Source organism: Camelina sativa, chromosome 11 (genome assembly GCF_000633955.1).
Source record: "Camelina sativa cultivar DH55 chromosome 11, Cs, whole genome shotgun sequence".
NCBI lineage: Eukaryota > Viridiplantae > Streptophyta > Magnoliopsida > Brassicales > Brassicaceae > Camelina > Camelina sativa.
In genome coordinates, this window is record NC_025695.1 from 32,524,436 (window position 1) to 32,538,950 (window position 14,515).

A 14,515-nucleotide genomic window follows, 5' to 3' on the forward strand; every position below is an offset into this window, starting at 1 on the left:
TTTTTTTTGGCAATTCGAATGTAATACGTTACTATTGTTTAGGAATATTGCACCGGATCCGGCATATTCCTTTCATCGAGTAGTTACATAAGGCTATAAATATAGAAACATCATAAAAGTTTAACATAGCACCCCACTATTAAAACCATTCACAAAAGCATACACTTTTGAAATCACAATAGTTGCAAATGCTACTCACAAGTCTTGCTATGACCAAACCTTTTAAAACATGTTGGAGGTTCAAGTGAAAATAATGCACACATAGAAAATCAAAAAAGGGGAAGCCATAGAGAAGATTGAATTTACCCGATGTGTCTCTGTAAGTTACTTGATTTTTAAAAATTATGTTTTGTTGGCAAGTATTATATTTAGTTATGACTAAACTATGTTTACTACTTATGTTTTAGGTTACCGAAGGATGGACTATCACATCCTTGACAATTCAAGAAAGTATGTTAACATTTTTCCTCGCAGAACCATTTCAGAAGTTTTGGAAGCAACTAAAGTAATGACCAATGTATGGATATTATGTCAAGTATATTTCTATTACTTATATTTTATAGAAGGATCATGCAAACTAATAGCATGTTTAAATGTTTCTTTTAGGAGGGGAAGTATAAGATCTGCATGTGTACCACCTATTCGATTGACATGGATTTTGGTTCTTATTACTTTGCCTCCAAGTGTACAAGACGACATTTAAGGTGCCAGAAACCATGTTAGCATTATAAAACAATTATTCTATGAATGAAACTTTGTGTTTTTTTTTATTTATTCCAAACTAAATTAAATACGTGTGGAATTGATTTTAAAGCTAAAATTATTATTATGTTTGTAATACATAAGTGCATGTTTATAAGTAAGAATATCACTCTATGAAAAAAATAGTAAGAAAATTGTGGTATGGCTATTTTGGGACAGAGAACCCTTCCCATCCCATGTATGTCATGTTTTGGTATCTTATAACTTTAGTTTTAATACCCATTTAAGATTATACATTTTAGTTCAACAGATAAAAAAATTAGGTAAGAGATTCAGACTGAATTAGTGACAAGCTAGATTTCTTTAAATAAATATTATTCTAGGCTTAAACACAAATATTAAAAGAGAAGCATTTTTCACTATCTAGGCATAAATTTTGAGATTATTACATTCCATTGGATTTAGTTTTAGGGGAAAAAAAAAGATCAATTGGTTAACCAGGGAGATTCCTATTCGGATCGTGATTAATGTGGCTAAGAGAATGGGTTCTAAATCCGTATCCAAACATATACAATCATTTAAATTCATTACCATAAAACCCCAGTTTGATAGTTGTTTATTTTTATTTTATATATTATTAATGATACATGAAGATACCAGTATAGATACGTGGAGATACCTCCTACCAAAAAAATACGTGGAAATACTAATATATAAATGATTTTATTATTTTTTTATCACACATGAATTTAATATTTATATGTATATATATGTTTGCAGGCGGTAAAAAAACAAATGTTGTTACTAGATATGGTGTGAAAGAGAAAACATGTAAGGTGAAACGTGAAGGAGTATTGTCAAAGGACTTTAATTATGAAGAACATACTTCTCAAGTGATTGATTCTAATCAATTTAATTGTATAGTAGATTTGTGTAACCATCCACACATATAGCGTAGATATATATATGTGTATATATGTGTGGTATAAAAAATCAAAATTTTATTAATGTGTTTTTTTAAATCATTTTTAAATTGTAAATTCACATTTTTGTTTAATTTAATTTAATTTGTGTGTTATTAAAATTACGGCAATCAAACAAAGTATATTTTAGTGTATTAGTTATAATTTCATATCCAAACTTATATGAACCAATAATCTACCATAAAATATTGGAAATATAATTATCAATTTTAAATTATATAAAGAAATCAATTTTAATTCGATTGCATAAATATAGAACTAAACATACCAACTTTTTTTGTTGGGACAAAAAGAAGCTATCAGACCAATTAAAACCAAAGAACATATCATACCAACATAACTATTGTAACAGTATTAGTGCATAAGGATAAGTTTCATTTATAAATACCAATGAATAAATATCAATTTTAAAAGTGAATAGTTTCACTTATTTTCACACATGAATATATAAAATTTTGGGTAAAATTCCATTTTTTTAATAGCTATATTTTATTCTCAAAATCTAAGTTGAGTAAGAGCAATTTAGAATGGATAAATATATAACTTTGGAATGGAATAAATTTGAGTATTTTTGAAAATTTTACAGAGTTTTAGACTATCAAAATATAAAATAATCTCTAATCCAATCTCTTAAGACATATTTTATAGATAATAATTTTTTTTAATTGAAATACATGTTACCTACGGGTTTTGCAAATTCAACATGGCCAATGCAGACATTGCTCCTGTGGTTTTTGGGTGAAGAGTTTTTCACAAGTAAAAAAAATAGCAAAACCATTACAAAGCCTATCAATGTGGATTTGTCATGCTATACAATTTAAGGTCATTGAGTTTAGGAATTTTAATCATTATAGCAGATTTTATAGATAATTTTGAGAAATATAAATAAAATTTGTATAATATCCACTAATTTGTAAAAGTTAAATATCCAAACAAAAAGTACATGAAGTACGAGTATCCCATCCGAATCTTCTACCTATTTCTTTATCTGTTAGACTAAAATTTACAATCTTAAATGGGTAAAGTATTATTAAAGTCACGGTTATGAAGTAGAATAAACATGACGTATATGGGACGTGACGGTTTTTCTGTTCAGATATAAACATTCTATTTTCATCTTATTTTTTTTAATTGTAGTTGTTTATACTTTTCGTCTAAAAACAAAACATATAATCATTCTTTTCGTCCAAAAACCAAAAACATATCAAATACTATACTGATACGAGTTTAGATTATAAATGTTACTAATATTCGTTAAAAATATGTTTATAAACATTATCCTGCATATACATCATATATTGCAAACTTAATAATAACCTTAATTTTTGAAATCAACCCCGCACGTACGTGCGGGTCCGAATCTAGTCAACTCTTATTTTTATAGAGTTTTTTAAGAATGAAATCTGTTTAGAAAACTATTAGCACTGAATATCATTAATTGTTTAAATGCAAATCCAAACAATTTTAGTTAACATTCTCTACTATTCTTATAACCAAACACTATTAAAATATTTTAAATACCTATATATATAATATTTTACAATTAATATATATACAATTAATATCTATAGATATTCTACTATCATTTTTGTTTGAATTTAATTTTTAATTATTGTGAATCATCATATAATACATAAAGTTAATAAAAATGTATTTTTCTGCATATATTGTGATTTGAGTTTTTTTTAAACAGACATATATTACTCAATTAATTATAAAGAGTGTTTCAACATACATATATAATAAATTTACCGTATATAGTAAATTTTAAATTTTTAAGAAATTTAAAATATATAATTGATATATCTAAACTTAATAAAAAGTTTAAATTGTGAATATTTAAAAATTTTAAAATTTTTAAATAACACAGGCGAGTTATATTGCATGATGAGTTATATAGATATATATGAGGAGACGATTTTGAATCTATAAAAAACATATCAAAATGATATAATTAAGATTGTATTAAAAAAAAATTGTTGTGAGGTATACTACATGTTATATACTAAATCACTAAATTTAACAAAATATTATATTAATAAAATTTATATTAAAATATTACACTAACAAAAATTTAAAATAAAAAAATGGGAAGCTGTTCTTGGACTCAAACCCAAAACCTTCAATGCTTCTATCTTGAAGATATCAAACCCAAAAAAATGGGAAGCTGTTCCGCTATCAACTGCCCTACAGATCCACTCCACAAATATAGTTGTTGTGTCCGTTTATACTTTATCAAGAAGTTTTGCATTCGTAATTTTTGATTAAACTTCATAAAGTTGTCAATGAAACTCACACAGCATTTGCCATAAGCTAATGATTTCAAATCTATTGATTTTTTAATTGCGTCTCAAGTAACAAATATTTAACTCTAGTATAAATTATAATTTGTTTGAATTACTAAAACTAATCATTTAAATTTATTTTCATTATAAGAAAACAAGTGATTTGCAAGGCAGGATACTAGCAAATCCCTGGCAATTCAAATATACCAGTATTTTAATAAAAAAAATAGAATTTCAAATCACTTGAGAAAATAAACAATTCCTCGTAAATCAGTATTTCCAAATCTATATTCGTCGCATGTCCTTGCAAGGGGACATAAACAATTTTTAGATACCTAGTAAATTGGTATGTATTTGCTATCGTGTTCTTTGTAGGTTTAGGTAATTTCAACCAAAATAAAATTAATGTTAAAACGGAAAAAACAGAAATGATTTGTCATTTTTTAAAATCGAATTTAATATTTTAGCAGGAATTATATATTGAAACGAATGTTTAAAAATAACACGCAAAAAAATAACGGTTTTGTGTGGTTGGTACCATATATTATATGCATTTGAAAGAAACTGCTTTTTTTTACTGGCCAGATTCATGTATTAAGAGATACATTTCGATGAACTTGAAAATGATGTAAACAATATCTCCATCGATAAGACCTGTGGTCCTCATTATAAATATAAAATGTCACAAGTCACTCTTTCCACATCTCCTAAATCAAATAAAAGTCATGTTTGGGATTCTAGGGTTTAAGGCCGCCATGGGAAAAAGGCACAAGAAAGTAGTCCCCATGCAAGTTCCAAGGAGAAAACTCGAAGGAGATCCTAGATGATGTCTTGATCTAATAGCCACTAGATTCATATGGGCTACTGAGGAATAAGCAATGATCTTCTTTAGATCGATCTGTCTTGAAGTGGTTAAGGGTGTATATATTATAGCAATAAAGTATAAATGGAGTAGAACAAAGTGTTGCTTTGGAAAACATGGGTATCGTAAATTTTAAAAAGCTATGGGTTCTTCGTTATCTGTTGGTCTTTTTTCCAAGACTCTCATTTTGTATGGGATTAGAGGCGTCTAGTTTATTAGTTTATTTTGCTATTTTCTTTCCAAAAGTCACTAGATTCATATGGGCTACTGAGGAGTAAGTAATGATCTTCTTTAGATGGATCTGCTTGAAGTGGTCAAGGAAGTATATATTATAGAAATCGCGCTTAAAATAAAAATGAAAGGAGTAGATCAAAGTTTCACTTCGAGGAACATGGGTATTGAAAATCTTAAAAACTTGTGGGTTTTTCGTTATCTGTATATGGTCTTTTTTTCCTAGGTTCTCATTTTGTATGGGCTTAGGCGCGTCTAGTTTATTAGTTAATTTTGCTATTTTTTTCCAACAGTCACTAGATTCGTATGGGCTACTGAGGAGTAAGAAATGATATTCTTTAGATCGATCTGTCTTGAAGTGGTCTAGGAAGTATATATTATAGAAATCGCACTTAAAGTATAAATGAAAGGAGAAAAACAAAGTGTCGCTTTGGGAAACATGGGTATTGAAAATCTTAAAAACTCGTGGGTTCGTCGTTATCTGTATATGGTCTTTTTTCCTAGGTGCTCATTTTGTATGGGCTTAAGCGCGTCTAGTTTATTAGTTTATTTTACTCTTTTGTTGCCAATAGTCACTAGATTCATATGGGCTACGGAGGAGTAAGCAATGATCTTCTTTAGATCGATATGTCTTGAAGTGGTCAAGAAAGTATATATTATAACAACTGCGCTTAAAATATAAATGAAAGGAGTAGAACAAAGTATCGCTTCGGGAACCATGGTATTGAAAATCTTAAAAACCTGTGGGTTCTTCGTTATCTGTATATGGTCTTATTTTCCTAGGTTCACATTTTGTATGGGCTTTCAGTTTCATGTTTCCATTCAGCGGGCGTGGTTATTGGCAATAACTTATTGAATCCATTGTTTAGGCTCATTAAAAATGAAAAATTTCTCCTGCTACTCAGCCTACAACCTTGAGCATTGTACAAGGATGTGTTGTAGGAGTAACCAATTACCTATAGGGTGGAATTGCCACAACATGACCATTCTTCTTAGCAAGAATTATTGCAGTAGGATTATGGCTAGGAGGATTTGAAAGGTATTATGGCTACAGGGTCGAATAGTTTTTTTCAACTTGTTCATTCACTTATATTCAAATGATGAAAATTGGTTGAATAATTTTTTTCAACTCTTTCGATCTTTTCAGTTGTGCAACCATTTGAATTAAATATCTTCCTCTTCATTCTTTTTACGGTGCTAACGATCATGGTTGTTCCTCCTGCAATAACCGATTTAAATCCATCTAAAACAAGCTGGAGGATTAAGTTAAGATCATTCATTCCTGGAGGCAATACATCACTTACTCTGGAGAGACCATTGAAATTGTTTTGGCTGATGCGTCTGTAAGATTATTACTGATTAAGTTATTTATTTTATCTATATATTTTATGGTGATAAATCATTATTTTTTAAATCAATACGTGTTATTATAGATATCATCGGTTAGGTGGTTAACATGAATGTGAATACACTCCACTGTCAATGAAGCTCACGAAGCATTTGCCAGGAGGAAAATCATATTTCACGTTCAAGTCAAGCCGAGGAACGTTTAACCAAAGATTTCTCCATCTGTTAGATAACACGCTTGACTTAATTAACAGAATCTTTGGTCGGAAGGTCTAAGAGTATCCGAGTTAGCATATAATCCGGCAATCCGCTGATTATATCGCAATCCATCACGACAAACGAAACCCTAATTTCCAAAAAATAACTAACATCAAAGGTCTTTATCATAAACCTGAGATACAATACTTATACAGGCCATTACAATCAATCTGAGTCTTAAGAGTCGATTTGATTCGTCGGTTGGGTTGTCGCCGCCGAAGTGAGAACTGGGAATTAGGAGGAAGAATTGCAAGTTTGTGAAATGAAAAAAGAAAAAAAAAATTTATCTTAGTCGAAAAAGCATATCACTTTTTTTTTTTTTTTAATGTTTTCTTTGGTAACGTATTTTTTGTAATTCAATTGCTTTTATGTCTTATAATAAGGGCAGGTGAGCGTGAAGATAACATGGAAGTCAAAATACATGTATATTCAGAGGAAGCTGGATTTGAAGTCAAGTATGTTATTGATTTTTCTGAAAGTGGTTTGTGTTAGAATCAAGAGGTTGAAGTCTTTGTTGTTGTTCTGTTGCTTGAATATCCTTAATGTCCTCCAAGAAAGTGAGATTCAGATCAAATGTCTTACACTGGATGAGTAGATGTCAATGTTGAGTCCTGGAGCATCAATCTCATCAACGGCATACATATTCTACACAATCCATTCTTCTCTTAAAGTTTTAAACTTACACAAAAAGCTCTTGTTAAGGCTGGTTTTAGCATCAAAGCTTGCTCTCAAGACCAAGATGCAACTCAATCCGGAAAACTGTGAGTGTGTCTCATAGTATGGCTAAGGGCCTAAGGCTAAAATGGAGGTTGAGACCTCAAAACACACTTACTCGTAGAATAAAATCAGTCAACGGACTCTTTTTACTTGGGAGGGCGAGTGAGTAACGTTGGTTGTGGAGAGAATCTCGCACTCCTGTAATAAAAAGAAAGAGAGGAGTTTTCACCTTGATGATATAATGTAAGGATAGCTCACCGTGGGCAAAAGAAAGAAACATAAATTAAACACCATTTTTACAAATCCCTTTATCAATCAAATATACGTCTTTGTATATCTAGTGTCTAGCCACTTACGTTATCTACTTACCAACACCATATTTTCCATATCATTTGAGATGGTAATAATCAAACTAGTATAGGCTTGATTCTTTGTCTAATAACTCACATGCAGAACCTACGCATTCCTAACGACAGAGCTTCTCCAGAAACAACAAACAATTGGTACTTATACAACGTTAAAGAACAACATGTCTTGCTGTATTAAATTCCCAGAGGTCTGATATAAAGCATACCATAAAGCCTAGAGTAATTAATCAATATACAAACCCACTCAGTGATTCATAGAGTAATCAAGTTTAATGTCAATAAATTCTAGCTAGGCTTAACTTCAAAATAAAAACACTGTTCTTCAGTGACATAATCAATGAATAATAATCTCACATTTGCGAGAACACTTGACGAATGTATGGAAGATATCTGTAGCCTGCAGCTTTGTTGTAGGAGAATCACTAAAACACAGAACGAGTTTCTTTAGAACTTTTGAATTCTCAAGAAAGTACCCCGCTAGTGTCTTCCAAGTCTCTTCCTCTATAATCATTCCTTTAATCTCAACACGTTCAAGAGTCGACGACAAACAATGAGGCACATATCTCAGTTTAATCTGAACTGGATGCGTCGAAAAAGAAAGCTCCTGATAATAATAAAAACAGGAAACTATATCTTTCAAATAATGTTCTTAGTTGTTACCGCTAAATCATAGACTTAAACAGATTCTTACCAAGATGAGGCTCTTCAGATTTTGGAAGTTCTCAAGAAAGACTGGCAATAGTTGTAACAATGAGTTGGGGAACGCAGCCTGCAAACGATATAAGTTACCGAACTGGGGAAGCGGTGCAAGTTTCAAGTAACGATCAAGAACCTGCCAGAAGAAAGAAAATGATATAAGTAACAATTGTATTATATAGGATTAAAGTATATATTATAGTTGTTAGGTATACCTCCATAGTACGCTTAGAGATGATCATATGCCTTACACTAGAAATACTGGTGAGAAAATGACGGATAGTATTTCTCTTGTTGAAGCTCCCTAGTCTCAAAGGACTACCACCAATCTCTACATTGAATTTAGTATCCATATCGATCGTGAGCAAAGAACTCAGATTGTTTACCACAATCCTATCAGATTGATTATCTTTAAAACTCATAAACTCGAGCCGTGGAGCATCGATCTCAACAGAGAAATCAGTACCACCCCTATCGTTCGCAAAGGTGTAACGAAACCTTTTCAGACTCCTAGATCTCACACGAAGAAACACCAGAAACTCTACATTGTTACGATCAATAGTTCTAACAAATGTAAGATCTTCAAGAACTGGACAGTCTGAGATGAGGTTCTCCATAACCAAAGGACCATCCACACAATAAAAATTGTTTTCCAAATGCATGGTCTTCAGACAAGGTAGAGAAACAACCAACCGTGGATTTACAAGCCCTACCCTTACAAGCTTTAAAAACACCAATGTCTTGCTTTTATAAATGTCGTGAGGCATGAAATCTCTTATACTTGGCATCATATCAGCCTCAACATCTAAATGTTCAACTTTGCGATCAACCATGGTCCCTAGCAACTCCCCCAATCGATCACCATAGTTAATGAATTCGTTGTATTTTATCTTGAACTTTTGTAGTCTTGACTTGTGGTTAATTGATAGGTTCTCTGAAGCATTAAACTCCAGAAACTTATCAATGAAGCTAGCAAAGGCTTGTCCATTAAGAGGGAAATGATTGACATTTAAGTCAATTACAGGAACCATAAGCCAGAGACGTTCCCATCTCTTCGACAAAACGCTTGTCCTAACTGAATCTTTGGTCGGAAGGTAAGAGAGCATCTGAGTTAGCAAATAATCCGGCAATTCGTTGATGTTATTACAATCCATCACGAAACCCTAACATTTCGGTAAAAAAATAATAATATTAAAAAACCAAAAGAAAAACCCCTTCAGAATTATCCCTAAAATCTAGGGTACAAGTCTATGTGAACTGGGTGTGAGAAAAACTCACCGTTGATACAATTTGCTCGAGAGATTATCACTCTTTAGGTGTTTATACAATCGATTATTTCATTTTGGGTCACAATTCACATATGGAGTCAACTACTTTTGGGTGGCGCTTGAGATGGAGTTAGGATGAGAAGGTGATCATATAGGCGGCTCGTGGTGCTCGCAGGAAACAGTATAAATACGTGAAGTATATATCGAAACCTAATCTACATGTCATTTTGAGATATGATCATATCTAAGATTATGGCTATGAATGGAGACACGTCGATATGGCCATACCTGACACGTGGATTAGATTTCAATATTTGTTTTGTATTTATACCATTTTTCTACTAGCATCAATAGTCATCTATAAGTATTGAAACCTAATTCACAAGTCATTTTGAGGTAGTTGTATGTGTTTCCATTCACCATTTTAATTGAATTATAAAACAGTTCATTTTTTAAAATAATAAAATATTACTGAATTCTTTGCGGTTCAGTTACATAAACAAAATAAAGATTTGCTACTTATAGTAGTACTTCATTACTTAGGGTGTGTTTCAAGCGTATCTTCTGTCTCTTATTGATTTTTTTCTACATTTTTTTTTACAGTCTTCTATCTTTTAGTTTAAAATTTGATTTTTAAATAAAAATAAATGACAGACATAATAATTTAAGAGATTTAATCCTACTATATTAATTGGAAAGTACAAATATGAAACTAACCTAAAAATGTGTAAAAATTACATTCAATTTCCATTAGAAAAACTTAATTAAGCTTAATTAATTATTTAAATAAACATAATTAATTAAAAAATAAAAAACGCTGACAGATCAAATATAAAAAACTCTAGAAAATATAAAAATATATTTTTTAATTAAGCTTAATTAATTATTTAAATAAACATAATTAATTAAAAAAAACGCTGACAGATCAAATATAAAAAACTCTAGAAAATATAAAAATATATTTTTTTCTCTCTCATAAATTATGGACGAAAATTATGAAATATATTTTTCAAAAATATAAACCAATCAGAATTTCAAAAACTAAGATTTTTTTCTCCAAGTACACAATATAATTATTTTTAATAAATAAATTACGAAGATTTTGTTAAGATTTCAAATTATGATTCTCCTATCATATTTATTTTCTTTTATTTACAAATTGTTTGGAATTTTCATATAATACTTATGATTAGTAAAATGCAGACTTTTTCTACATATGTTGTGATTTGAATTTTTTAAAACGAAAATATATTATTCAATCTAAAAAAATATGTGTTTTAATTTTCACGTTGACGGGTTGGTAAAACTAAATTTATATAGATGATAAATTAATAACTTTTATTTGTTCACAATATTTTTTTTAAATGTTGACATGTGCTTAAAGCACGGGATATCTCCTAGTCTATAAGTGATTAAGTACTAACTTTTCTTAAGTGATTTATGTCACTTCAAACTTTACAAAAGTTTATATAATTTAATAACAGTGAAAATTAATGTGTTTTTTTCTCAATTAACTATCAATCGTTACATCTATTTCCACATATTTACTTGTTATGTGGAAACGCTTGTCCTAATTGAATCTTTGGTCGGAAGGTGAGAGAGTATCTGAGTTAGCAAATAATCCGGCAATTCATTGAAAATTTCTTTTGATATTATTGTAATCCATCACCAAACCCTAACATTTCGGAAAAACAAAAAGTCTCAGAATATATCCCTAAAATCTAGGGTTCAAGCAAATAAACGTCATTTATTTCTTGTTTTCTTTTTTTTTTTTTGTGCAAAAGAAAATTTCATTAACTTAAAACTTTCGAAAAGGGGAGTTCATACAATCAAAGGTTAAAGAGCAAAATGGAAAATAGAGATAGTGGTTCCATGAGTTTTCCAAAAATGCAAAGTTTGAAAAATCTTTTGGTACCATAACGGAATCGCCCATGAATACGGGCTTCGCGAATTCCTTGATCAACATGTGACCAGACACGCCATGCACAAGATATGCGACCAAGCTTTTAGAAGAGTGCTCCATCGAGGAGACAAGGGTTAGGTTCTTCGCCACCATGAGAAAGTTCAAAAACAAGAATTCAAGATTCTTCATACCTGTAGGCTCATAACTCATGACACTAGGTGAAGCTACAATCGGGAGACACAAGTGATAGATGCAAAACCGTAACATAGCAGGTGGGTCCTCCCTCACATGAAGCCATCGACTATGGAGGTTAAGGAACTCCACACAAATCTTGTAGTCGGTTTTACATTTGAAAAATTCAGCACATCCGAGCTTATACCCTTTAGGCGAATGGAGATGGGGGGATACACACATACCATAAACAATCAAGCTTTGAGGATACAAAACATTGACATAAGGATTACTATTGTCATGGTTTTCAAAAGCTTAGAGCAAAACCATAGCATTGATGGTGAATTACAACTCAGATGGAGTCTTCGGCCAAAGAGTTTGTAATCTTGATCCCACCATGTACTAAGGTTTGGCAAATAATAATTTGGATCAGACCAGGACTTAATAAGAATTGGGTTTTAAACACACCTTTGTTGTTCTTCTCCAAATCGTTTCTTGCATAGATAATACCATGGAAATTGCAGAAGGTTGCTTGTAAAGATTTGGGGTTTATAGGAACCAGAGCTATAAAGTTGAAGAGGATATGGTAATCACCGCTCCGTGGATGCGGGATCATAATGCCATTCCTCTTCAAGCTTTTACTAGTGAACCGATGAAATGCGACTTGAATATATGTTCTAGGAATTGGTTTGTAAATCCTCAAATAGCAGTCATGATAAAGGAACTGGATTCGAATCTGAGATGTGTATGTGGTTGGGCATTGATATTCCTTGAATCTGCAGGAAGGGAGAAGAGGTATGTGATACTCGAGCTGTACAAACCATGAGCAGAGATTCAGCGACCATGGAGGTACGGCTGGGATTTCAAGATCCTTCTTAGGTCGGCGGTGGATTACAACAATGAGGGTTTCAGACAAAGCATGAGCCACCATCAAAAGCTTTTTCCGAGTTGCAGTGGTGGCGGGGTACAAATCTGAAGTCATAGGGGCTGGATACGGTGGCTGGGAACTCGAGAGAAAGGCCTCACCAAGAAGAACCACCAGCTGGGAAGGGAGGGGGAACGGGCCCTGAAGCTGACGCATGACCAAAGTCGAGATTGTGGATTTCAGAGAAACTTAGAAGGGACTAAAAGGGGACCAAAACAAGCTTAGAAGAGAAAGGAAGAGACGGTGATGAGAGACCAGTGGCCCAGCGACACCGATCGGAATCGACGCCGCCGGGGGAAGAGGTATCGGAGGTTGTGCCAGAGAGTGTCTAGGGCAAACAGCTCCAAGTTCCCTATTAATCCCAATGTCATTTACTTAAAAGATGCAATTAGAGAGCGAACTGGGTGTGAATAACTCACGGTTGAATATAATTTTTCCCAGAGATTTTATCACTGTTTAGTTGTTTATACAGTCGATTACTTCATTTTCGGTCACAAGTCACATATGGAGTCAACTACTTTCACAAAAAAAAAATTGGAACTTTCGGTAATGCTTTGGGATGAAGAGGTGATCATCAATCACGTCATGAAAATTTATAGGCAACCGCTAGTAGAAAACGGTATAAACACATAAAACAAATATTGAAACCTAATCAATGTGTCAGTTTGAGGTATGGCAATATCTGAAATTACATAGAGACACACTTTTTAGTTGATACAATTTGCTCGAGAAATTATCACTGTTTAGCTATTTATACAATCGGTTACTTCATTTTGGGTCCAAATTCACATATGGAGTCAACTATTTTTGGGTGGCGCTTGAAATGGAATTAGGATGAAAAAAGTGATCACATCAATCACGTCATACAAATTTATAAGCGGCTCGTGGTGTTCGCAGGAAACGGTATAAATACGTGAAACAAATATTGAAACCTAATCTACATGTCATTTTGAGATATGACCATATTGACGTGTCTCCATTCACAACCATAATTTTAGATATGGCCATACCTAAAAATTACATGTGGATTAGGTTTCAATACTTGTTTCACGTATTTATACTGTTTCCTACGAGCACCACTAGCTGCCTATAAATATTGAAACCTAATCCACATGTCATATTGAAATAGCTGCACTTGTGTTTATATTCACCATTTTAATTCAATTACAAAACAGTTTACTTTTAAAAATAATAAAATATTACTGAATTCTTTGTGATTCAGTTATATATATATATATAAAAAAAATCTGCTATCAATAGTAATACTTCATTACATGCTGCTGTTGCGTCTTCTCTCTTTCACATATTCCCAATCTCCCTCGCCCTCTGGTCCGCCGACTTGTTCCCATGCCGCTATTCACCCTCTCCTCCGCCGCAAACCACATCATCGATACAATACATATATGATATACATATGTATTTTATTTTATTTTATCATTTTTTAATAAAACAAATAATTATTTATTCAATAAAGAAAATCATTATTTCCTTTATTTTGTAGTTACTTCATTTTGTTAAAAAATTTAAATTTTAAATACATTAATGTTGTTTCTTAAACATTTTTAACTATAATTTTTTAAAAAATTATTTATTGTAACTCGCAAATCTATAGCAGAAATATAATTTATTTTCTGCAAAAAACAAAAATATAATTATTTTTGAAAATATGGCATATTTGTGACGGATATATTATAGAAGATTTTTCTCGCAAATAGCTTGTTTTCTTGTAGTGTGCTACTAACCAAGAAAGATCATTGTTACACCTCTAATTTCCTTTTTTTTTTTTTTTTTTTTTTTTT

The 14,515-nt window shown here is 31.7% G+C and overlaps 1 protein-coding gene across 1 annotated transcript in view; it reads right to left on the reverse strand.

The window, feature by feature from the left end:
* The window catches only part of LOC104728582 (F-box/FBD/LRR-repeat protein At2g26030-like), an 11,515-nt gene extending 1,912 nt beyond the window's left edge, over positions 1–9,603 (reverse strand). The window contains exons 1-3 of the mRNA XM_019232015.1: positions 8,665–9,603; positions 8,445–8,585; positions 8,227–8,357 (exon numbers count right to left, since the gene is read on the reverse strand). Of these exons, the coding sequence (XP_019087560.1) occupies positions 8,227–8,357; positions 8,445–8,585; positions 8,665–9,603 (1,211 nt within the window). The remainder of the gene's footprint in view (positions 1–8,226; positions 8,358–8,444; positions 8,586–8,664) is intronic.